The sequence below is a fragment of the Meriones unguiculatus genome, chromosome 15 (genome assembly GCF_030254825.1).
Source record: "Meriones unguiculatus strain TT.TT164.6M chromosome 15, Bangor_MerUng_6.1, whole genome shotgun sequence".
Lineage (NCBI taxonomy): Eukaryota > Metazoa > Chordata > Mammalia > Rodentia > Muridae > Meriones > Meriones unguiculatus.
In genome coordinates this window covers 1,775,154-1,801,937 of record NC_083362.1, presented here as the reverse complement: position 1 = coordinate 1,801,937, position 26,784 = coordinate 1,775,154, and the positions used below count along the sequence as shown (strand labels likewise).

Sequence of the window (26,784 nt, the reverse complement as noted above, 5' to 3'; positions counted from 1 at the left end):
CTGAAAGCTGCCTGCCTCTGCCTCAAGAAAAGTGTCCAGAGTGGGATACACCTGAGTCCAGGAAATATTTCGTTCTATCTTTTGTGTGGATTTACTAGTCTTTCTAAATTTATACATTGAAACTCTAACTGCAATCATGACTGTGTTTGGAAATCCTGACTTTGAGAAGGTAATTAATTATATACAGTCCAAAAGAACGCTATTTCAACATCAATAACCCACAACAGTAATTAAAGTTAAAAGTTTTCGCTTAAATCTTAGTTAAAGTTAAATGAGATTTTTGTTTTATTTTCCTTCCTACTAATCTGGCCTTGAGTTCTTTCCAGAGAGCCACTAATGCTTTAACCTTGATGCAACTCTCTGATTTGGCTTTCCGTGTTACAGCACACGTTTTCTTGCACTTTTCTTCATTCTGGCAGATGGTGTCCGACCGTGAAGAGATGTTGCTCTCACAATGAGCTTTTAACATCGGCAGCCTCTGTCCCTGTTCCCCATCCTACTTGTGTACGGTTTATTCTTAACTAGTCAGGCTCCATGTGTGTCAGGGTCACACATCTGTATTACCAGCCCTGGGGAGAGCTGAGGCAGGATGACTGTACCATCAAAGGCAAGTTAGGAGAGGTGAGGGTGTGTGTGTGTGTGTGTGTGTGTGTGTGTGTATGTAGAGAGAGAGAGAAGGGAATGCTACTTCAAATTGATGAGATGACAGACCAGTGGTGGATCGCCCGCCTAGAATCCCCCAGTGAGGCGCTGGGAGTATAGCTCAGAGATTGAGCAGTGTCTGCCATGCGCAGCCTCCGGGATCCATGCCAAGAAGCCACGAAAATAAAAAGCACACAAATGTATAAATGAGTACAATAAAAGTGGAAACATCTGGATAAAACTGCTAATTTACGTCCTTATTCACAGCCTATCATGATAGCTCGCCATACACAGTTCTCCAAGATGTTATTTCCAGGAGGAACTAGCGACAAGGAACAAAGGACCACTCTGTATTATTTCTGACAATTGCAAAATCTGTAATCAAACTGAAAAAAAACAAAAAACCCTGCAAAATTAAAATTAAAGCATAACCTGGTAGCAGACCCGGTGTTGCATGGCTGAAGCAAGGGACCAGAGGCACCAAGACCCATCCGTTTTTAAGTGATTTATTTTTTAAATTGTATTTATTTAATCGCTTTACAGCTTGATCTATGGGGTGGGTCAGTCATTAGTTTGCCATTTCCTTAGTCTCTGCTCTGTCTCTATCCCTACTTCTTGTAGGCAGGACAAATTTTGGGTCAAAGGTTTTATGGGTGGGTTGGTGCCCCCCTCTCTCCACTAGAAGTCCCACCTGGCTGCATGAGGTGATGACTTCGGGCTCCATGTCCCCACGGTTAGGGACCTCAGCTAGGGTCATCCCCATGCCCAGGGGCCTCCTCTGTCCTAGAGATGCTCGCCCACTAATGTATGTTCTCTCCCAGTCCTCCTTCCTCTGCCTTCCAACGTGTGGGATTAAAGATGTGTGTTGCCACCGCTCGGCTAAGAGCTGCCCTAAACACAAAAGTGAAAAGAGGGTTTGGGGACACGGTGGAGTGGATGAGGGCATGAACATGAGGATCTGAGTGTGAAACCCCAGCACTCACATAAATTCTGATACAAACTTTGTGCCTGATTCCCAGGGCTGTGAGGGACAGAGACGAGGTTCAGGGAGTGAAGAAGACAGTGATAGAACAGGAGACCCTGAGATCTCTGGCCTCTGTGCGCACGTGAGAGAGGGCACCCATACATATATCTGTACACGCGCCACACGCAGCCCCTACCTTCAAAAAGAAGAGCATGTGCAAAACGTGGTCTCCTTTATATAAAGTTAGATTTCTCTGTGTGGTGCATGAAATATGGGACTAAATAGTTTTATAGCGGGTGAGCAGGGGTAGCTTCCACTTGCCACCATTTGCTGTTTGTTTGTTTGTGGCCACGCCAGGCTCTCCTTCCACCCAGCCCCAGGTCCCTCAGGAGCACTCAGGTGGGGCAGATGAAGGAAAGGAGTAAGTCCACTTCATTTCGGACAATGAGCCTCCCCGGGTGGATGCTGTCTGGCAGAGCCAAGCTGGAGGTCATTTCCCATGCATCCACAAAGGCCACCCGAAGACCAACAAAGGCAGCTCGGAGCAAGCGGTTCACCTGGAGCGTGAGCCAGTCACTGCCATACACAGACTTGTAGCCAGTGTTGGCCAGTTTGATAACGACCAGGGTGCTGGGTGCCCGGTCCAGTAGGGCTTTTACAGCCTTCCGAATCCCTGCTAGTCTTCGAGTGAAGACGGATGGAGGGAAGGTGGTGAAGTGGGCTCCCATGCCCAGCACCACCACCGTGTAGGGGCCCCCAGCCAGGCCATGGAGCTCTCTGGCCACAGAGTGCAGGGAGGCCACTGGGGTGCGGAGAGAGCGCAGGGGCCAGCTGTGGGCCCTCCAGTGCAACACTGTCCCCCGAGTTGTCTCCACAGCCATCAGGGGACCCGCCTGATATGTGACATGGAGGTCAACTGGCTTCAGGGCTGTGGGAAGGGGAGAGAGAGGACATTAAGATAGGGAACAAGTGTGCAGCCCAGGCTGGCCTCACATTTCACATGTGGCTCCTGATCTTTCCGCCTCTAGATTACCATGATCCCAGACAATGCTGGTGGGGTATGTAGGTTAGGGTTTGCAATGCTTGCCTAGTGTGGTGTGGCTAGTGAGATGACTCATCAGCTGAAAGTTGTGCAAGCCTGATGGCCTGAGCTTCATCCCTGGAAGGAGAGAAGTGACTTCTGAGAGCTGTCCTGTGACCTCCACAGGACCTGTGCCATGACACGTACACATACCTGCACACACTTATTACTCACACACACACACACACAGACACAGAGTTGTTAAAACTCAACCAGGCTGGGCTTTAAATCTACCATTAAAGTATGCCTTTAAATCTACCATTCAGTGTGCACAGGCAGGTGGATTCTGTGACTCTGAGGACATCTTGATCACAAAGGGAGTTCCAGGCCAACCAGGGCTACATAGCGAGATGCTGCCTCATAAAACAGAGCAAACCAGCTCACGCCTCCACTCAGGTGCCTTCAGGAAGACCAGCATCCTGCCCCACCTGTCCGCTAAGCCAGGGGCCTCCCTCAGCACAGTTGCTGTCTGCCTTCTGCAGCCTGAGTGCACACATGCTCCCCTCATGCTCACTCACAGGGCACCGTGTCCCGCAGATACTCCCACCACTGCCGGAGGGTGGAGTCCCCCATCATGTAGACCATGCGGCCAGCCAGGCAGCTCAGGATGCTGTCCGCAGTGGGGAAGGAGCGGCTGGAGCAGAACGTCGAGTGCCATCTGTCTTGGTGGTAGAAGCCAGAGGGTTTTAGAGACAGGTGGCCAGGGTGGCATGGCGGCCTGGAGGGCAAGGCTGGAGGAGAGAGAAACACAGAAGATTTTTTAAAAAATGAACATCTTGAGCAGATCCCAGATGGCAGCGCTGGGAGGACACTGTGTCTGAGGAGCAGGACAGCAGTGTTGGCACAGCGACCAGGAGACTGAACTCTGGGCCCTAAAACACCAGCGATTGTGTTTCCCAGGTGAGATGAAACCCCACGATTGAGTCCACTCTCAGGCCACCCAGCTAAAATGTGGAAGAGTTCCTGGGTCCCGGCAGGCACCCGTTCGATAGCCCTGAGCCACACACCTGCGTGTCCTGATCACCTTCCCAGGCTTAACTGTGGGCACCAAAACACCAGAGACTGGGATTTCCAATTGAGAGAAAACCCCACAGTGAGGAAAGCAAACAGAATCAACCTCTGGTCACCCAGTCAACCCCTCGAAAATGTCCTGGAGACTGATGGGCGCACTCAGCCGAGAGCACAGAGACCTGCTACACACCCGACTCACTATCCCAGACAGGACTGTGGGCCCCAGGACACCAGAGACTGGGTTTACCTGTTGGGAGAAAACCCCACAGTGAGGAAAACAGTAGGTCCGAGCTTAGAGGACTCAGCCGACCCCCAACCCACCCAAGGAAAAGTTCCCAGGTTCCTGCAGGAGCCCAGTCGCCAGCTTGGAGCCAACACTCACCTGCATGCTCTACATGCCACCCTGGACGGAAATGTGGACCCAAAACACCACAGACTGGGTCTCCCTATTGGGAGGACACCCCATGGTGGTGGGGGAAACATCTGGTCCAACCTCAGGACACCCAGATCCAGCAAAGTTTCTTGGTTCCTGCAGGCTCCAGGCTCTAGTCTCCTGCTGCACACATGAGAGCTGTGTTCACTGCCACTGATTACCGCGTGGGTACTGGAGCACAGAGCTTCAACCTCAGAACTACGGAAGCCTGGAATCCCCAAGATCAGCCCCCAGATACTGCTTCAAGGGGGCAACCAGTTATCCCTAACTAAACTGAAGAAACCGCAGGCCTCCCTGGTTCTTCAAGAAGGCTGTGCCTAGAAAACAATGTAAAAACAACAGCAGCAGCTCGCTAATTCAGAGTAAGAAACCCAGCAGCAGGGCAGCTGTCTCAGGACTTCTCCCGGTGAGAGGAGAGCTCCCCTGACTAACAGAGACCACAGGTACCACTCAGGGCTATGCACTTGAGGTGAGCTGTGGCAATTCCTGAGAAACACCAGCCATTCAGTAATTATATCCAAAAAGCTGAGACAGCCTCCTTCAGGAAAAATCATCTTCCTGCCAAGGGGCTTTTCCCTACCCCAGGAATCCAGGAAGCACCAGAAACTAACAGCCAAGTGCCTAAGATAGCCCAACGGATAGAGGCCAGAATAAAAGCTCAACCAACAAAAGACATAGCAATATGGCATCTCCAGAACCCAGTTATCCAGGGGTAGAAGTCCTGAACACCCCAGCATAAATGAAATTCAAGAAGATGACCTTACATCTATGCTTATAAGAGAATAATAGAGGAAACAAATAAAATACATAAAGAATTAGAGGAAGATAAAGACAAACAGATTATGGTCATCCATAAAGAAATACAGGAAGATAAAGACAAACAGATTATGGCCATCCATAAAGAAATAGAGGAAGACAGAGACAAACAGATTATGGGCATCCGTAAAGAAATACAGGAAGATGCAGCCAAACAGTTTGTGGCCTTTAGAGAAAGAAAAGAAACAAAGGAATGTTCAAACAGCTGAAGGAATTGAAGGAAAATACAGTCAGACAGGTGAAGGAAATCAACAAAACGGCTCAAGATATGAAGATAGAATTGGAAAAATTAAAGAAAACACAAATGGAGAAAATCATGGAGAGGAGGAATTTAGGGAAGAAAACAAGAACTACAGAGGTTAGCATAACCAACAGACTACAAGAGATGGAAGAAAGAATCTCAGGTGTGGAAGATACAATGGAAGAAATCAATATATCTGTCAAAGAAAATAAATCTAAAGAATTCCTGACACAGACCATCCAAGAAATTCAAGACAACATGAAAAGACAAAACCTAAGAATAATGGGAATAGAGGAAAAAGAACATTCCCTCCTCCCAGGCCCAGAAAATATTTTCAACAAAATCATAGAAGAAAATTTCCCCAACTTAAAGGAGAGGCCCATAAGAATACAAGAGACCTACAGAACACCCAATAAATTAGACCAGAAAAGAAAATCCTCCCGCCACATAATAATCAAAACAGTAAGAAAACATAACAAATAAAAACTACTAAAAGCTGCAAGGGAAAAAGGCCAAGTAACATATAATGGCAAACAGATCAGAATCACACCTGACTTCTCAACAGAGGTTATGCAAACCAGAAGAGCCTGTACGGATATCATGAAGACCCTAAGAGAACACAGATGTCATCCCAGGCTACTATACCCAGCAAAACTCTCAGTCATCGTAGATGAAGAAAACAAGATATTCAATGACAAAAACAAATTTAAACAATACCTACACACAAATCCAGCGTTACAGAAGATACTAGAAGGAAAAGTACAACCCAGGAAAGCTAATTACATTCAGGAAAACACAGGAAATAAATAACCTCACTACAGCAAAACAAAAAGTACTCAAGCACACAAACACACTGCCGCAACCAACAGCAAAATCAAGCATCTAACAGCCACTGATCATTAATCTCTCTCAACATCAATGGACTCAACCCTCCAATAGAAAGACAAAGACTGATGGAATGGATATGTAAACAAGATCCAACAATCTGTTGCATACAAGAAACACACCTAAGTCACAAAGATAGACATTACCTGAGAGTAAAGGGCTGGAAGATGGTTTTCCAAGCAAATGGATCCAAGAAACAAGCAGGAGTAGCCATTCTAATATCTAATAAAATAGATTTTCAACCAAAATTAATCAAAAGAAATAGGGAAGGTCATTTAATACTCATCAAAGGAAAATTCCACCAAGAGACATTATAGTTCTGAACATCTATGCCCCAAATACAAGAGCACACATATTTGTAAAAGAAACATTAATAAAACTGAAAACACACATAGATTCCCACACATTAATAGTGGGAGACTTCAATACCTCACTCTCAGCAAAGGACAGTTCAACAAAACAAATTAAACAAAGAAACAATGACTCTGACAGAGGTCATGAATCAAATGGACCTAAGAGACATCTACAGAGAACCTTTCAACCAAACACAAAAGAATTTACCTTTTTCTCATCACCTCATGGAACTTTCTCCAAAATAGATCATATAGTTGGTCACAAAGCAAACCTCAACAGATACAAGAAGACTGAAATAATCCCTTGTATCCTATCTGACCACCATGGACTAAAGCTGGACCTCAACAACAGAAACAGCAAAAAGCCTACACACACATGGAAACTGAACAACTCGCTACTCAGTGACAGTTGGGTCCGGGGAGAAATAAAGAAAAATAAAAAACTTCCTAGAATTCAATGTAAATGAAGGCACAACATATCCAAACTTATGGGACAAAATGAAAGCAGTGTTAAGAGGAAAATTCATAGCACTAACTGCTTTCAAGAAGAAATTTGAAATATCTCATACAAGCAACTTAAAGGCTTACCTGAAAGCCGTAGGGAAAAAAAAGAAACAGACACTCCCAGAGGAGTAGATGGCTGGAGATGAACTCAGGGCTGAAATTAATAAATTAGAAACAAGTAAAACAATTTCAAGAATCAATGAAACCAAGAGCTGGTTCTTTGAGAAAATCAACAAGATAGACAAACACTTAGCCAAATTAACTAAAAGGCAGAGAGGCACCATCCAAATCAACAAAATCAGAAATGAAAAGGGGGACATAACTACAGACACTGAGGAAATCCAGACAATCATTAGGTCTTACTTCAAAAGCCTATATGCCACAAAATTTGAAAATCTAAATGAAATGAACAATTTTCTTGATCGATTCCACTTGATTGATTGCCAAAGCTGAATCAAGACCAAGTAAATCAATTAAATAGTCCTATATCCCCTAAGGAAATAGAAGCTGTCATCAAAATTCTCCCATGCAAAAAAAAAAAAAAAAAAAAAAAAAAGCCCAGGGCCAGATGGTTTGTAGCGCAGAATTCTATCAGACCTTCAAAGAAGAGCTAACACCAATACTCTTCAAACTATTCCACAAAATAGAAACAGAAGGAACATTACCAAACTTATTCTATGAAGCGACAGTCATTCTGATACCTAAACCTCACAAAGATCCAACAAAGAAAGAGAATTTCAGGCCAATCTCCCTCATGAACATTGATGCAAAAATACTCAACAAAATACTCGCAAACCAAATCCAAGAACACATCAAAGATATCCGCTATGACCAAGTAGGCTTCATCCCAGGTATGCAGGGGTGGATCAATATACAGAAATCCATCAATGTAATCCACCATATAAAAAACTGAAAGAAAAAGACCACATGATAATCTCCTTAGATGCTAAAAAAAGCATTTGATAAAATCCAACATTCATTTATGTTTAAAGTCCTGGAGAGATCAGTGATACAAGGCACTTATCTAAACATAGCAAAGGCAATATACAGCAAGCCTATAGCCAACATAAAACTAAATGGAGAGAAATTTAAATCAATCCTACTAATATCAGGGGCAAGGCAAGGCTGCCACTCTCTCCATACATCAACATAGTGCCTGAAGTCCTTGCTAGAGTGATAAGACAATTAAAGGAGATCAAGGAAATTCAGTTCGGAAAGGAAGAAGTCAAAGTATCACTGTTTTCAGATGATATGATAGTATACATGAGTGACCCCAAAAATTCTACCAGCGAAATCCTAGAGCTGATAAACACCTTCAGCCACAGAACAGCAGAAACAGCAAAAAGCCTACACACACATGGAAACTGAACAACTCGCTACTCAGTGACAGTTGGGTCCGAGGAGAAATAAAAAAAGATAAATAAATTAGGGAAACAATACCCTTCACAATAGCCATAAAGGGCACAAAGTACCTTGGTGTAACACTAACCAAGCAAGTCAAAGACTTGTATGAAAAAACTTTCAGTCTCTCAAGAAAGAAATAGAAGATATCAGAAGATGGAAAGATCTCCCATGCTCATGGCTTGGCAGGATTAATATAGTAAAAATAGCCATCTTAGCAAAAAGCAATCTACAGATTAAATTCAGTTCCCATCAAATTACCAACACAATTCTTTACAGACCTTGAAAGAAAAAATTCTCAACCTCAAATGGAATAACAAGAAACCCAGAACTACTAAAACAATCCTCTACAATAAAAGATCTTCTGGAGATATCGCTATCCCTGATCTCAAGTTGTACTATAGAGCAATAGTAATGAAAACTGCATGGTACTGGCATAGAAACAGAATGGTGGATCAATGGAATTGAAGACAAGACCCAGAAATAAACCCACACAATTATGGGCACCTGATTTTTGACAAAGATGCTAAAACCATACAATTGAAAAAAGATATCATCTTAAAGAAATGGTGCTGGTCTAACTGGATGTCTACATGTAGAAAAATGCAAATAGATCCATACTTATCACCCTGCACAAAACTAAAATCCAAGTGGATCAAAGACCTCAATATGAAAATGGACACACTAAACATGTTAGAAGAAAAAGTGCAGAAAAGCCTTGAACTCATTGGCACAGGAGACAACTTCATGAACATAACACCAACAGCACAGGCTCTAAGATCAACAATCAATAAATGGGACCTCATGAAACTGAAAAGCTTCTTTAAAGCAAAGGACACTGTCATCAGAACAAAACAACAGCCTACAGTTTGGGAAAGGATTTTCACCAACCCTGTATCTGACAGAGGACTAATATCCAGAATATATAAAGAACTTAAGAAGTTAAACAGCAACAAATCAAGTAATCCACTTAAAAAATGGGATACAGGGCTAAACGGAGAATTCTCAATAGAGGAACATCGAATGGCAGAGAAACACTTAGAGAAATGTGCAACACCCTTAGTCATCAGGGAAATGCAAATCAAAATGACTCTGAAGTTTCACCTTACACCCATCAGAAAGGCTAAGATCAAAAACTCAAGTGACAACACATGCTGGAGAGGATGTGGAGAAAAAGGAACCCTACTCCATTGTTGGTGGGAATGTAAACTTGTGTAACCACTTTGGAAATCAATCTGGTGCTTTCTCAGACAATTAGGAATAGTGCTTCCCCAAGATCCAGCTATACCACTCCTAGGCATATATCCAAAATATGCTCAAGTATACAACAAGGACATTTGCTCAATCATGTTCAAAGCAGCTTTATTTGTAATAGCCAGAATCTGGAAACAACCCAGATGTCCCTAAGTTGAGGAATGGACACAGAAATTGTGGTACATTTACACAATGGAATACTACTCAGCAATTAAAAACAAAGAAATCATGAACTTTGCAAGCAAATGATGGGATCTAGAAAAGACATCTTGAGTGAATTATCCCAGGAGCAGAAAGACACACATGGTATATACTCATTTATAAGTGGATATTAGACATATAATATAGGATAATCATACTAAAATCTGTACACCTAAAGAAGCTAAGCAAGGAGAACCCTGGGTAAGATGCTCAATCTTCATTCAGAAGGGCAAAAGAGATGGACATTGGAAGAGGGAGAAAACAGGGAACAGGACAGAAGCCTACCACAGAGGGCCTCTTAAAGACTCTACCCAGCAGGGTATTGAAACTTATGCTGAGATGCATAGCTAAACTTTGGGCAGAGTGAAGGAAATCTTATGACAGAAGGGAGAGATAGAAAGACCTGGAAGGGTCTGGAGCTCCACAAGGAGAACAACAGAACCAAAATGTCTGGGCACAGGGGTCTTTTGTGAGATAGATACTCCAAACAAGGACCATTCATGGAGATAATTTAGAACCCCTGCACAGATGTAAGCTATGGCAGCTCAGTGTCCAAGAGGGTTCTCCAATAATAGGAACATGGATGTCTCTGACATGAACTGTGTGGGCTGGCTCTTTCATCACCTCCACCTGGGGGGAGCAGCCTTACCAGTCCATAGAGGAAGACAAAGAAGCCAGTCTTGATGAGACCTAATAGACTAGGGTCATGTGGAAGGGAAGGAGGACTTTCCCTATCATTGGACTGAGGGAGGGACATAAGAGAAGAAGAGAGAGGGAGGGTGAGAGAGGGATGGCAGAGAGGGCTACAGCGGGCATACAAAGTAAATAAACTGTAATTAATAAAATAAAAATTAAAAAATGAACATCTTATAAAATGTCTGGCATTGTTTACAATGTTTTGTAAATTAACTTTTTTACATTTGTTTATTTGTGTGTGCAGGCCACAGCACATGTGTGTACTCAGAGGACAGCCTTTGGGAGTCAGTTCTTCCCTTCACCACATATGTACCAGGGTTTGAATCAGGTCATGTTTGCCCACTGATCCATTTCCATGGTCCAGTCAGGTATTCTCACAGAGAACTGTGACATTCTGTTCTGGTGTATCTCTCTCTCTCTCTCTCTCTCTCTCTCTCTCTCTCTCTCTCTCTGTGTGTGTGTGTGTGTGTGTACATGAGTGTGTGAAACAGTCTTATAAAGCTCATGGTTGTCTTAAACTTGCTATTCAGTTGAGAACGGCTTTGACTTTCTACATTTCCTGCCTTCACCTCCAGAGTGCTGGAACTCTGTAGTGGAAGTTTGCTTTCTTTAAAAACTCAGTTATGTTATGTAAACATGGTTTTGTTTGAATTCCAAGTTGGGATAGGGGGCTGCCCACAGCAGCAGACTATCATTCTTCTGTAGGCTCTGAGATGGGCGTGAGCTTTTGCCAGCTGCAGATAGGTTAATTCTGAGGACTGTGGAGAGGGAATGAAGGCCAGAGCTTAGAGAGAGAAAGGGGGCAAATGATGCTTCCCCCTGCTGGTCCTGGCTGCTGTTGATGCAGTTTGACATGAAGAAGTTGGAGATATCCTGACTATGAAGACTGAACTTGCCCCAAGGAACCCAACAACCCTAACCATCAGGAAGTAGTAAAATGAACTATGGCCCTTCTGCCCACTACCCTTCTTTCTCTCTTACATAGTGTTCTGGAGTTGGGAGGGATTGGGGTGGAGAAGGGTCGTAGAGGTAGAGGTATAAGAACCTAAAATAGTTGAAATATAGACACCGACAAGAGGTGCCCAGATATAGGGCTTGGAATAGTGGAAAATCTGGTTTCTAATGCTGTAGAGGAGAAAGCAGGGTATGAAGGAATTAATATACTGTTTCAAGATGTCAGCAAAAAGTTCATAGCAGCTACTGCCACTGGGTTCTCTCCCGTTTTGCTCCCAGAGGGGATTTTCTGTTTTTGCTTAGTCTTCTTCCTGTATTCCACTCAAAAGAGATTGGGAGAATGGTTGAACAATTGGGAAAGTTGCAAGTGGATATGTGGGGTCTAAGAAACAAACAATGGATAGAATATAGAAACCAGAATTATCACTCGATCCTCTCACGCTTGAGAGGATTGCAGAGGCTGTGCAAGTAGAGAGTTTGTGGCTTGAGATGGAAGAGCTTGGAAGCGAAAGCACCACTGGAAAAGGAGAACAAAAGGGTACAGACTGAGAAGCAGAGTTTCCTGAAATTGCCACCCTGCCCAACTCCATGCACTTTTGGTGTCAAGTTCTCACAGCTCCTGGGCAGGTTGGGACCCAGGAGAAGTACAGGGAGAAAGGGTTAAAGAGAAACAGCCTGTTTCAAGAGAAAGGGTTAATCTTGAGCAAACTGAGCTGCCAGAGGAGAGCCTGGGGTTACAAGCTTACCACCAGCAGCTTTCTCAGTAGCCAGCCAAAGCCTTAGATACCACAACGCTTGGTGCTTCAACTGCAGTAAATATGGTCATTTGAAAAGAAATTGGGACCCAGCTGCTAAAAGCCTCAGAACTCAAAACAGCCCCAGTGTGTTAACTCTGAGAAATATGGTACTTTCTGCCAGAAAAGCAAAGCCATTTATGGCACCATTGGGTTCAAGGCACAAATGACTGATTTTCCCGGGGTTTGTGGGCACTGTGGTAAAAGGCATCATTGGCCCAATGAGTGCAGGTCCAAGAGTAACACACGAGGTAATCTCTTGCCATTAGCAAATGGCTTTGAATTCCTAGCTCAAGACTCAGCAGCAAAAATTACAAGCCATTCCAGACAAGAGCAGACCAGAGTTACAAGGTGATACAAGAAACCATTGATTCAAAAAGTGTTTGGTTCTTTGACAATAGTTCCTTGCTTTAAGAAAGCAACAAGTCTCATTCATACTAGAGAAAAGGCCAGTTTCTCTTCTTCTTTTTTTTTTCTTCTTCTTCTTCTTCTTTTTTTTTAAGACTAAAGGAGGGAAGTGTAGTGTAAGTTTTGGTTTCTGTCAAAACTCAGTTATGTGCCAGGCATGGTGGTACATGCCTTTAATCCCAGCACTCAGCAGGCAGAGGCAGGAAGATTTACCTGAATTTGAGGCCAGTCTGGGCTACAAATCAAGTTCCAGGGTAGTCAGGGCTACCCAGAGAAACCCAGTCTCAAAAAAACAATGAATACAAAACAAATTGTTATGTTATGCAAACATGGTTTTGTTTGAATCCCAGGTGTGAGATATGGGGCTGCCCAGATTGCCCACAGCAGCTGACTATTTACCCCATGCAGACTCTGAGAGGACCCTGAACTTTGCCAGCTCAGATAGTTTAATTCTGGCAACTCTGAGAGACAATAAATGCCAGAGCCACGAGAGACCCAGGGTCCGTGGCTCTGAGGAAGAAGAGGGCTGCTGCTTCCCCCTGCTGCTCCTGGTTGCTGTTGGTGCAGTTTGGTGAGAAATCAGGTCTCCTAACTATGAAGGTTGGACTTGCCTCAAGGAGCTCAATAACCCTAACCTGCAGGAAGAACCTAAAGAGGATTGCGGTCCCTTCTCCCCACTAAGCTTTCTTTCCTCCATGGTGTTGGGGTATTTACAGGGATTGGGAAGGAAGAAGGCATAAAAGCCCACATGAAATAGATCTACAATTAATTGATTATAGAGCTCCAGGTGTACACCTCCACACTCAGGATGGAGCACTGTTCCTGTCTCCACTTAGAGATGGAAACACTGAGTTCCTAGAATATTATAGTTTACGGTAATCAAGAAAAATGATGATGAGCCAGGCATGGTAGCTCATGCCTATGGGGGTAGAGTCAATCAGTCTCTATGAATTGAAGGCCATCTCGGTCTACATAACAAGTTCCAGACCAGCTAGGGCTACATAGTGAGACCCTTCTCAAAAGCAACAAACAAAAAGAACATAAATGGCTTGAGATGCAGCTGAGTTTGGAGAATGCTTACCTAGTATGTTTGATGCTTTGGGTTCAAATCTCAGCACTGAATAAGCCAGCCATGTCAGCTTCTGGCCTGTAACTCAGGAGACAGAGGCAAAGGGGTCAGAACCTTGAGTTTGTGCCCACAAAATGACATAGTGGGTAAAGGCATTTGCTGTGGCAGCCTGGTGGTGACTTGAGTCAATTCTCCAGGCCCCACATAAAGGTGGAAGGTGACAAGTACTCCACAGAGTTTTCCTCTGACCTCACACACACTCATTATGGCATACACATACCCTCACCCACACATGGACACATATGTAATCATAAACAGGTGAGTAATTTTTAAAGGCCATTAATGTGTCTCAGTATCCAGTCTTGATGGCCTGAGGTTGATGCTTGGACCCATGAATTGAAAAGAGAGAATCTATCTCAGCAAGGTGCCCTCTGACCCCCACACCTTTACTGTGCCCTGCACACACACACACACACACACACACACACACACACACACACACACTTTTTAAAAATTGAGAAAAGGAGGTTCAGGTCAACCTGTGTTACCCAAGACTGTTTCAAAAGCAAAATAAAGTAGCAGGCGTGGGAAATGCATGCCTTTAATACCAGGATTCTTAAGGCCAAAGCAGGTGGATCTGTGTGAGTTCAAGGCCAGCCTGCTACATATAGCCCACTCCAGGCCAGCTAGGGCTGCATAGTGAGACCATCTCTAAAATAGTGAAGCCTCACCAACCTCAGCTGAACAACATCAGAAGCCCTGTCAGAAGCAAGGATTACAAGCATGTGAAGAAGGGCAAATGGACACCCCTCAGAGGTCAAGGCTGTGTGCCACTGCCTTCCTGCACCCAGGGCTTAGGCCCTGCTCTCTCCACCACACACCAAGGAAGGCTACAAGTAGCAGGAAGAGCCACAGAGATGATCCACACGAGTGTTTGTCCAACCTCATCCTCCAAAGTTAGAGCCCAAGCCTCAAGAGGACCCTTTAAAGCAGGGAGAAGGGACCCAGAGGGAGAGGGGAGAGCTGGTGCTGTGGAGAAAACACGGAGGAGCCAGGACTTAGGGACACAGCTGGAGCATGCCTGCCCAGCATTCATGAAGCTCTGGGTTTCATCCTAAGTTTGAATTCAAAATGAGGAGAGGCCACGCTTGAACTGTGACCTTCCTGTTTCCAGAGTGCCAACATGGTAGGTAGGCACCACACTGCCCAGTAGAAGCTGAATTTACCCTGGTGTTCTTTATTTTTTTTTTTTACATATGTGCTTGTGTATGCCATCTGTGTGCAAAGGTCAGATGGAGGATTCTCTTAGGCTGAAACCACAGGCAGTTGAGAGTCACCCAACATGGTTGCTGAGATCTCAACTCAGGTCTTCTGGAAGAGCAGCCAGGGCTCTGAACCTCAGAGCCCCTGTCCAGGCCCTTTTTCGTGTACTCATCACTCCTGACATCCTTAAGCTTAAAGGTTTGGCATCAAGGAGGGGATGGATATGTGTCCAGCACGGATTGTGGAGGTGGCCTCAAAGGTGTATACTTATTGTAAATTCAGGAAGTTGCATAGATTATATATGTACACAGCTGTTGTTTTACGTGTGTTACACCTTAATAAAATATTTTCTTTTTCTTATCAGAGCCAGGGATGGTGTCTTGTACCTTGTCCAAGTACTGGACAAGTATGCTTCCTTTAAGCCATATATCCAGCGTGTAAAGTGGGCTTTTAAAAGCACAGTAAAAGACAGTGAGAGCATTTGAAGCCAGGAAGTATGCTGTTACAGCCTCAGGGCTAACCACAGTACATACTTCCCTGGCAGGAAGGAGGTTAAAGTCCTGGAATAAAACCCATGTTAGGGCTGGGGAGATGGCTTGGTGGGTGATGTGCGAGGGTGAGGGTCTAAGACAGACCCCTGGAACATGTTGAAAACTGGGTGTGGTGTGCCTGGAACACCAGCACTTGGGGAGTTGGAGACAGCAGAGCCCAGGCCCTCACTGAGCAGCCAGCGTAGCTGGAACAGCCAGCTCCATGCTCAGTGAGACACTTGTCTGAAAAATCAAACAGGACCTTTCTATAGGATTGGCCATGTTTACTGCCCAGAATATTGACCTGCTGGCTGGGTGCTTCATCACAGCTGTAGCCCTTCCCCCAGCCTAGGGCTTGGTGGCTGGTGGCCAGCACCTTCCCTGGCAGGAGTGGTGGCCCACACGTCCAAACTCCTCAAGTACTTGGGTCAGTGTCCATCCGTTTGGGGCTTAGAGGATGCTTGCAATAAGGCTGTTTGAACCCTGGCCCAGACCTTCTGAGTGGCTGCACACTCACACTTGGATCACTGCTCCTGAGGCTCTAGACCCAACTTTGCCTTCTCTAGGGCACTGTATGTGGTCTCCTCAGGGATAAAGCAACTGGTACATTCCACCCTGTGCCCAGTGTTCTTTGTGCTCGTCAGTGGTGGAGCAGGTTCTTTCTTTCTTTCTTTTTTTTTTTTTTACAAAGACTTCTCTCTCTATGTCTCTGTCTCTCTCTCTTTGTGTGTGTTGTTCATGTGGAAAATCAAGCACCACCCTCACTCCAGCTCTGTCTGCTGTTGGGGAAGCCCCTATAAATCTTCTTTGCCCCCCACTTCAGTTTCCCTTTGGGTTGGGCACACGATGAACACAGGGATCCCTCACTTCTCTGAGGGGGGCATCAATGCCTCCAGGTTCTTCCTGTCTGAGGAGCCCCTGGAGAGAGGTTGTGTCCCTCTGAATACTGTGAGTGTCTGGCTACTCAAGGCCTCTCGGTTCACTGCTTTGCAAACACCACATTTAGAACCTCTGTGGAGCCAGGTGCAGTGGCACATGACTGTAATCCCAGCACTCAGGGAGGCAGAGGCAGGCAGATCTCTGTGAGTTCAAGACCAGCCTGGTCTACAATGTGAGTTAGGAAAGTCAAGGCTACATAGAAACCCTGTCTCAGAAAACCAAAACCAAAAACAAACAACAACCACAACAGAACCTTTACAGACAATAATATGGACACTGGTCCTCCCTTGCTAGCTTGCAATGGCTGGAAGGACCAGAATCAGCTCTTCCTTCCAGCTTGAGCTCTGCCCACCACCTACCCAGCCACCCTTGGGCTGGCAGGACCCCAATTTTTCCTGCTCTGGTTGCTCTCAGTTATCAGAACACTGCCAGAGATGAAACTGCTTTCCCTGCAAGAAACAACACAACTTAAAGTAAAATCCAATAAAATAGAGAGCAATTGGGGGGAACATTCTGACATCAGCCTAGCCTCCATATACACCTGTACAGGAGAGAGAATCTCACCCATTTCTCTCTCTCTCTCTCTCTCTCTCTCTCTCTCTCTCTCTCTCTCTCTCTCTCTCTGTCTCTTTCTCTCTCTCTCTCTCTCTCAGAAAAAAAAAGGCCCACAACCCATCCAAGCTGATGATTATTTCCAACTTCAACCACTTCCAGCCTCACTCACCCATATCATTCCTGTTTCCAGGCTCTGCTGGTGTGACCAGGAAGGCTGCGATGCCTGAAGGGAGTTTCTGGTCAGTCACATTCCTGAAGAAACACTGAGTGTGAGCTTTGAGGGCAGTTGACCGGGGGATATTTGATTTGCAAAGAGCATGCCATGATTGACTGGCTATTTATCCTCTGCCTAATTCCAGGCCACCACAATTAAGCCAGCACACTAACACAGGGAGAGAAGAGTAGTTAGGAGGAGCAGACAAGGAGGAGAAAAATCTTCAGTAATAGTTCAGTAATAGTTAAGATAACCAAAGAGCCACGTAGATCTCTTTCATACTAAACAGAGCTCCACAGCAAGTGAGAAAATGTACTTTTCCTGGCACTAGAATCTAGAAAGAGTAATAAATGTCGTTAGTATTGTTACAGAAACACCGGGTCACTAGGAAAATAACCCTCCACCTGCATCCCCCCTCACGCCTGCCTTTTTGACACAGGATCTCATGCTCAGGCATCCCAAGCCAAGAAGGTCCTTGAACTTGACTTTTCTGCCTGCACTAAAAGGTCATCCTTAAACACCAAGGAATTCAAGTTCACTCTGGGCATCAGGAATCCCTAAATGATGATGACAATGATGGTGATGATGTTGATGGTGATGGTGATGTTGTTGATGATAATGATGATTATGAAATGGTGATAATGCTGGCGATTGTGATGATGATTGTGATGGTGATGATGGTGATGGTGATTATAATGATGGTGATGATAATGATGATGATGGTGATGTTGATGATAATGATGGTGATGGTGATGATGATTGTGATGGTGATGGTGATGGTGATGATGATGAAGGTGCTTGTTGCCAAGCCTGACATTGTCAGTGTGATAGCTGGGCCCCTCATGGTGGAAGGAGAGAACTGTCTTCCTCAAGTTGTCTCCTGATCTCCACATACCTGCAGTTAGAACTGGGAACATTCGAGAGTCTAGGTGTCTTACCCAGCCAGCAGGAGTTCATCATGTGGTGTGGTCACCTTCAGGTAACGTCCACTCGAGTGACCCACTAAAGCACTGCAGGGCAAAGTTGGGGGCTGAGCACAGAACCAGATCTCCCCAGAAACCACATCCTTGTACTGGCAGGTCGGCCCTCTGGCTCCAGTCGACTGGGGGTCCACGTTGCAGGTGACAACCTCTTGAATGCCATTCGTTCCTTGGAAATACCCTCTAAAATCCACGGTGGCCCGTGTTTCTCTCCAGACTCTCCTCAGGACCCCAACTGCCTCGCTGGAGTGGATCAGCCTCACTTGCACCTGGGCCCTGCCAGCCCAGAGCAGGGGGAAGGACAAGAGGTAGGTGCCATTCTCCAGGTCCTTCACCTCCCCTGGCACTCCTGCCTTCAGTTCCGGGCCCAGCAGCTGTGCCCGAAACAGATCCCCACCATGAGCCTTGGGCCTGCCCCAGTGATCCCTAGCCACAAGGATGGCCTCTAGGTTGCTTCCCAGAATATAGGTGGCCTGGGCAGGACCCGCCAGGTGGTAGGTGGAGGTTTTGGGGCTGGTTGAGGCCAAAAAGTCACTGTTGTGCCCACCGGTTGGAGGCCAGTATAGAAGGCTGGTCAGGTTGGTGAGTTCTTGAGGGAGAGAATCCCAGTTGACAGACTCTGAGACGTATGCAGCGGCAGGAAGAGGTTGTGGGATCCAACGGGTCACGGGTTCAGGCCAAGACATCATGAGATAGAACACCTGTGGGTAAAGCAAGAGAACATGCCAGTATGCTGTGTGCCCATTTTACTCTTGGAAGGAGGTGCTCCACGTGGCTGAGAAGCTCCTAGGAGACCCATCTGACTCTGCCATTCTGTACTCCTAAGCCTGGCATTTGAGTCACCATGACCTTCGTGTGAAAGAAATGTCTCAAGGCTGGGATGGTAGTGTCACTAGAATTTCTGGAGAGTCCCAATATAGCCACCGCATGTTACCAAAAATATTGGAGTCCCTACTCGGAGTCTTCTTCTTCTTCTTCTTCTTCTTCTTCTTCTTCTTCTTCTTCTTCTTCTTCTTCTTCTTCTTCTTCTTCTTCTTCTTTTAAAGATGTATGTGTATGAGTGTTTTGCTCGCATCTGTACGTGTACCACATGCATGTCTGGTGTCCATGGAGACCAGAAGAGAACACTGGATCACCTTACACTAGAGTTCCTAATGGTTGTGATTTTCCTAATGGGTGCTGAGAACTGAACCCAGGTACTCTGAGCAGCCAGTGTATTAACCATTGACCTGTTTTTCTGGCTTTGAATGCCTCTTAGCTTTTGTTTTTTAAACTCTCTGTCTCTCTCTGTGTGTGTGTACACACATGTGTGTAAAATCTTAGTAGCAGATGGTTACATACGGTAACCACTTCTCTTCATTCCCTGCCAGCCCTCCTCCCCGCTTCCCCCCAGCCCCTTCAAATGTTTCTTCCAACCATTCCTTCCTCTGTCCCCACAGTCTGTTTAAACAGTCCCTTCTCCCAGTTTTCCCAGTATCAGCAGCTCCAAACTGTAACCACTGCTCTCGCCCATCTGCTCAGGTCAGCTTCTCCTGGCTCCGCTCTCTCCTAACAGTACCTTCTGACAGATGGCCCTCCCCTCTCTGTTCTCCCACTTCCCTTTCTCAGCCTCAGCTAGTTTTTAGTTAGTTATTCTTTACATCTCAGTCATCGCCCTCCCTCCTCTCCTTGCTGCTCTTCTCCTTTGTTCCTCCCTACTTCTCCATCCCTCCTCCCATCCCTCCTCCCCTGACGTTCAGAAAAGGGGACACCATCCCCCAAACCCACCCCAGCACCTCCAGTCATGTTAGGCGTTAGGACCGTGTTCTCCCCCTTTCACATTGTCCTGGCAAGACGGCCCCCACCAGAGGGGAGTGATTGCAAGTCAAGACCATAGAGATCATGTCAGAGCAGACAGCCCACATCCCCTTTCTGGGGTCTCACATAGAGGCTGAGCTGCCCATTGTGTACACATGTGTAAAGGAGTGTATATGTCTAGTAATGAATGGTCTTTGGTTGATGCTTCACTCTCCGAAAGCCCCTCTGGTCCCAGGCAAGTTGTGACTGCTGGTCTTCTTGCAGCGCTGCTGTTCCCTCCGGGTCCTTCTACCCTTCCCCCGGCTCTTCTACATGGCTGCCCACACTCTGCCTAGTATTTGGCTGAGTCTTGTTTTCCGTTGCTGTTTTAATTCATGCATTGCTGGGCAGATCCTCTCAGAAGACAGCCATGCTAGGCTCCCATGCACAAATACGGTAGAGCATCACCAATAGTGTCAGGGCTTGGCTCTCTCCCATGGAGTGGGTCTCAAGTTAGGCTAGGCATTTGTTACACATTCCCTCAATCTCTGCTCTATTTTTATCCCTGCACATCCTGTAGGCAGCGTAAGTTGTGGGTGGGATGTTTTTGTGGGTGGGTTGGTGTTCCCTCTCTACAACAGGAGTGCTGTCTGGTTTAAGGGTAGCCTCTCCAGGCTCAATGACTCCTGCCACCAGTGGTCTCATCAGCTAGGTTTTTTTTTTTTTTTTTTTTTTTTTTTTTTTTTTTAAATAATCTAGCCTGTTTCCAGATATCTAAAAGGCAACCAACACTGATGGTCATATGGTCAAGCAGTTCTAACAGCAGAGAAATTAAAGGGCCAGTTGACCAGTCACTGGGGATCCTTTAAAGGCCAGGTGCAAAAGATAAACACACTATATTTCCCCACTTGTTTTAGCTATTAATTGTGCAGTTTTGAGGCCTCCGTGGGCACTCCACATAGCCATGCTACTGTTGTGGTTTTTGCTTCTCCATTCTTTACAATGTCTTTTCAGGGTTCTCGTGTGTCTGATGTGATCTTTCTGTTGATCTCTAAGGAGCACATCCACAAAGGAGACAAGAAGGTAACAGTGATACTTCTCTCTCCTGTTACTTGGACACCGCTTCCTGAACCTTTTATACTCCTGGACTATTTTATCTGCTGGGAGCTGGTGTTCTGGAGTTAACTCCCTGAAGTCTCTGAATCTCCCTCCCACCCCCAGCCCTGTGAACTTGAGCATACAGGATGCTGTATTCAGCACAGTCTGTCTTGAAGTCCTGCCCATAGGCCTGTTGTTGCTCTGCATTGGGGATGGCTCTGTATTGCAGGAGACCAAAGTCCTGCTCACAGGCCTGTCAGTGGTTAGGTGTGAATGTTGCTTGTTCAGCCTTTTCTGGCTGGCAGGGGCAGGCAGTGGCTGGTCTATGGTTTTCAGAAGACCTCCCCTGCTCAACTCTGAGCCTTCTTAGTTTTGATGATGTCCACAGCTTTTCATTTCCTGTGGAAGTGTAAGCAAAGCTCTGTCCCCAACACAAAATATTTTTTGATTTCCATTCTGATGTTAACACATCCTTATAGTATATAGACTAATGTAATTCCACTGTTTTTCTATAATCCACTGTGTCTCAGCTTCTGTTGTTCCTTTCTCATTGGCGTTTAGAAAGTTTAAAGGTAACAGAGCACTATTTTGTCTATTCCTGGTGGGTCTTTATTCTTCCTTTTTATTTTATAAGCATTTCTTTTAAGGTGTGATTATATCTTTATACAACTGCATGCCTGTAGGATGTGCTCTATATTATAATTTGCAAAGAATTGTTTTATCTTACTGGAGACATATACCAGTCAATGCCAATTTTAATCTACAGTTATTCCCATAATAGCCATTACGTTCAGTAAATGTGTAACTACACAATCAGCTTTCAGAACTCAAAGCAGTTGCCCATTGAAACCTTGAGTATGTACCAATGGTATGGTGCAACCTTTAGTTTTGTAATTTTTGCAAAATGAAACACATCCCTCTGCCAAATTTTATTTCTTTTGGTACTGCTAGGGCTACTTCTGGTGTTTTTTTTTTTTGTTTTTTTTTTTATGCAAAGAGCAAGGAGGACATTTTCTGCTAAAATCCTTGACTTGTTGCCAGGGTATAGAAAAAAAATTCTTTGTACTTAGCTGTTAGCTTGGTGTTTTTCATAAAAATTTGAGGCCTATGACTCATAGACTAACATACTTACTGTTAATATTTGGTCAGTTTCTTTATTTGCTGTGCTCTTGGCAAGCCTGTGTGAAACTGAATATGGGTGGTAGAGAACGGACCGCTTCTGACTGTCTGTTGTAGTTGCATAAATGACAAGGTTAATTCTGAATTATCTGTGATGTAGTCACCACTTTCTATATGCAGAACAACTCCTTCTGCATATTGAGAGTAAACAATTATAGCAGGAGATTCAGGAAAATCTAATAATAGCATAAGACTGGCATACAACAACTCACAGACATGACCCTGCCTCTGCCTCCCAAGTTCTGGCGTTGAAGTCACTATGCCTAACACTTTTATTATTTAAAAAAAAAATTGTTCTTATTCATGTATATGTTCAGGGCATATGGAGGTCAGAGATGGGTGTCAGGTCTTTTGGAACTGGAGTTACAGGAATTGTGGGCTACTGGACACCGATGCTGGTAACTGAACTCGGGTCCTCTGGAAGAGCAGCAAGCATTTTTAACCACGAGCTCTCTCTAGCCCTCCACTGCCCCCTTTTCTATCCTTTCCTCTTCCAGCTGATCTTCCTTGCCAGCTCAAATAGTCCTCTTCTCCTTTCATGTGTGTGTACTCATTAGTTTAATTAAGGAAACTTTACAGTGGCTTCAACACTGAAGGGAATCTCTCTCCCACAGCAACTTTTTTTTTTTTTTTTTTTAATGTGCATTAGTGTGAAGGTGTCAGATCCCTTGTAATTGGGGGATATAGACAGTTCTGAGCTGCTATGTTGGTGCTGGGAATTGAACTCCGGTCCTTTAGAAGTGCAGACAGTGCTCTTAACCACTGAGCCATCTTTCCAGCCCCCACAGCGACTGTTAACAGCTTGTATATCCAAGGAGGGGAAAGGTCTTCTGAGCCACTCTCCAGCGACTACCTTTACGTTTGCTTTTTGTGCTTCCTCTTTTTTTTTTTTTTTTTTTTTTTATAGACAGATCTTACAAGTGGTCGGCCTGGAGCTTGTTTCATAGGCCACCAACTCACAATTCTCCACGTGGTGAGCTGCTGGCTCTGGGTTACAGACATGCAGGCTTGGGTCTTTGTTTCCCTTGGACATTTGATGTATGTTACAGCTTAACTTTTTTTAGTGCGTGTAAAGGTTAAAGGGAAGGTAAAAAAAACCTTTGCCTTTCACACAACACAAAGTTCTTATGGAAATGAAAGAAGGGATTCCCTTTTTTTTTTAACCTTTTCACCCTTTTATTGCACTCAGAATAATGTTTGATTTCTCTTAGTATATTTCCCATCCTTCACTCTCTAAGAAAAGTGAGAAATCTACTTTTTCAGCAAAAAAAAAAAAAAAAAAAAAAATCTTACTGCCTAAATATCAATACCAATACCCTTTGAGCTAAAAAATTCTATTTTTGATTGATAGGTAAACGCGAAAATCTTCCTCCAGAACACTTCTTGGCTTTTTCTTGCATACAATTACTAGGAAATCTCTCCCTAGCTCTTCTTAGCTTGTTTTTGCTTGAGGCGGGAATTTAAGTTTGTATTATTATTATTATCATTATTATTATTATTATTATTATTATAGTTTTTGGTGTTTGGTTTTTGGAGACAGGGGACATGGTTTCTCTGTATAGCCCCTGCTGTCCTGCAACTTTCTCTGTACATCAGGCTGTGATCAAACTAAGAAATCTGCCTGTCTTTGCCTCTCAATGCTGAGCTGAAAGGCATGTGCCACCAGTGCCCAGCCTAAATTTTTTTTTTTTTTTACATATACTGTGTCAGTTTCATACATGTATAGGAAGCATTTTGGTCACACTCATTCACATTATGGTCTGTCATCCTCTCCCTCTTTTGGACCCCTTCACCCATCCTAGTCCTCTCTCTCCTGTTTCTTTCTCCCTCCGCTGCCTCTCTTTCTCTGCCTCTCTCTCTGTTTGTTTATACACTAGGTTTTTCCACTCCAGGTTAAAAGCGAAACCTCTCTAAGAGCAACATTTCTGTTTATTTCGGTAGCTACTGACAATTTAAAAAGGAAAGAATTGTAAAGACGTTCTGTCGCACACTGGCAGTTCATGCATACATTAATCTTTGCGACATTGGGGACACCACAAGAATGTAAGGAATTAAATTACAAAATTCTAAGGGAGCAGACCAATAGAGGGACTTTCAAAGAGTTTATAATATTTTATGGGACTGAAATGATCCCTTTTTATTTCTGAGAAACCAGAATCCCAAACACTTTCATTGAGGGCAACTGATTACAATCACATTAATTAAAACTTCAGGGAGATGGCTGGGTGGGTAAAGTGGAAGTCGGGTCAGGACTTCTTTCTCCTCATCTGCGGCAGACAGAACAACGTCTTCTAAAGGCAAGAGAACTGAGGACCTGAGCGCTGGTGAGGAGCACGGCCATCACCGTCTTCCCCAGAGCAGCTGTGACAACAGGCAGGGGAGCCTCCACATGGCCCCGCCTGTAGACTTTCTTGTGCAGAAGGAGGGCTCGGGGAGGGTCATTAGAGCCTCACCTGGGAGTCCAGCTGCCCCCATCGCTAACCTTGTCCAGCTGTCTGCAGTTCTTCTCCAGATGCATGTGGTGTCTGGAGGTGCTGGGGCACAGAGAAGGTGAACGCTCCTAACAGGAGAATTTCTGCAGCTTCAGGGAAGTGGTGTTGACATGGTTGGCTGGGGACAACCTCTTAATTGTGCTCCTATAAGGAATCCCAACAAACCCATCTGTTCACTGATGCAGATGTAGGTAGAAGTGTTCTCTTTGTTGCTGCTGCGCTGTGCAGGGCAAGCAGACATCGCTCATGGCTTCCCAGCAAGTTCCTTTTTGCACTTTTCTGGGCAACTTCTGACTTTAGACACCCTGATGGACCCCTCCTGCTCACACTCCTTCTAGAATGTTCTCCCTGCAGTTGGTGTTCCCAAATACCCCTCAGGAGTGGGAGGAGGAAGAAGGAGAGCTTCCCTTGGGTCACTCTCCAAGATTAAAGCATTTAACCAATGCAAACATAGGGAGAAGCAGTAATGGAGTCAACAAGAGGCAATGAAAGTACTTACCAAAACCAGGAAGACTAACTCCACGGTCAGAACCCTGTAGCCCTTGGAACACCCCATTAATGGAGCCTGGATCCTCGCAGCCTAGAATCTTGTTGAGTTATAGAAACAAATCCAGGTCGCTCACACGGAGTCATAAGTTTTACAAGCCCTTCCAGCATAAAGGAGCTGATTCACTGTGTTGACTTCCAATTTCTGTGAACACTGTCACCTGACATATGTACACAGTGTCCAGTGGAGGAATATTGTAACATCTGAACCTTTGGCCCTTGGTCCCTAAGTCCAGCTGGCTCACAGTTAATTTCTTTTTTTTTTTAAATACTTTTTACAATTTACTCATTTTATATCCCAATTGTAGCTCCCTCCCTCGTCTCCTTCTGGTCCCACCCTTTCTTCTTCTTCCCCCATCCCTTTCCCTATTCCACTGAAAGGGGAGTCCTCATCCCCTGCCAACTGACCCTGGCTTATCAAGTCTCATCAGGACTGCCTGGATCCTCATCCTCTGTGGCCTGGCAAAGCCATTCACCAGGGGCAAGTGACCAAAGAGCAGCCAACCAAGTTCATGTCAGACTCAGCCTCTGCTTCCACTGAGCAACATCTGTGCAGGGGGCCTAGGCCCTCTCCATGCATGGTCCTTGGTTGGTGCATCAGTCAGAGTTAATTTCTTACTTCCTTATCAGTTATTTATTCTTTCTTCTGCCTGTTCACCTACTGGAATTATATACCAACAAGGTATAAAAACTTATACAGGTCATCATTCTTCACAATAATCTGTAACTTCTTTTTTAAATGAGAGATCTCTTGTTTTTTAGATGAGAGATCTCTTGTTTTTTAAATGAGAGATCTCTTGTTTTTTAGATGAGAGATCTCTTGTTTTTTAGATGAGAGATCTCTTGTTTTTTAGATGAGAGATCTCTTGTTTTTTAGATGAGAGATCTCTTGTTTTTTAGATGAGAGATCTCTTGTTTTTTAGATGAGAGATCTCTTGTTTTTTAGATGAGAGATCTCTTGTTTTTTAGATGAGAGATCTCTTGTTTTTTAAGTCTATTTATTTATTCACTCTACATCCTGAGTGCAGCCCCTCTCTCTTCTCCTCCGGGTCTCCCCTCTCCCCCTCTTCTCTCTTCCACTCTCCCTCCCCCCAAAAAAGGGGAGTCCTCCTCCCCCTGTATCAACCCTCTCCAGCACATCAAGTCACATCAGGACTGAGCACATCCTCATCCGCTGAGGCTAGCCAGGGGGAAGTGATCCAAAATCAGTCAACAGAGTCCATTTTAACACCACCTTCCACTCATCAGGTGATCCACATGAAGCCCAAGCACTCCATCAGCCACATGTGTGCAGGAGTTCTAGGTTTAGACCATGCCTGCTCCTTAGTTGGTACCTCAGTCTCTGTAAGCCACTGTGGGTCTGGGTTAGTTTTCTATGTTGGTCTTCTTGTGGGGTTCCTGTACCCTCCAGGTCCTTCCATCTTTCCCCCACACTTCCACAAGACCCCTGGAGCTCCCCTCCATGCTTGGCTGTGAGTCCTAGCATCTGTCTTGACCCACTGCTG

The 26,784-nt window shown here is 45.0% G+C and overlaps 1 protein-coding gene across 6 annotated transcripts; it reads right to left on the bottom strand.

Moving 5' to 3' along the window:
• Positions 1 to 1,132: 1,132 nt before the first annotated feature.
• On the bottom strand, positions 1,133 to 25,446 carry LOC132646058 (NXPE family member 3-like). 6 transcript variants are annotated; one of them, XM_060367956.1, is made up of 8 exons: positions 25,233 to 25,446; positions 18,147 to 18,889; positions 17,164 to 17,246; positions 13,720 to 13,791; positions 3,889 to 3,945; positions 3,206 to 3,418; positions 2,694 to 2,765; positions 1,133 to 2,534 (listed from the first exon to the last, which is right to left on the bottom strand). In XM_060367956.1, exons 1-8 carry the CDS (start codon positions 25,287 to 25,289, stop codon positions 2,002 to 2,004), a joined length of 1,830 nt encoding a protein of 609 aa, XP_060223939.1. In that variant the 5' UTR covers positions 25,290 to 25,446; the 3' UTR covers positions 1,133 to 2,001. The 6 variants fall into 6 exon arrangements, with proteins under 6 accessions (XP_060223939.1, XP_060223940.1, XP_060223943.1 ...); XM_060367957.1 differs by having other exon boundaries at positions 13,720 to 13,785; positions 25,233 to 25,445; XM_060367960.1 differs by lacking the exon at positions 2,694 to 2,765 and having other exon boundaries at positions 25,233 to 25,445.
• Positions 25,447 to 26,784: the final 1,338 nt, after the last annotated feature.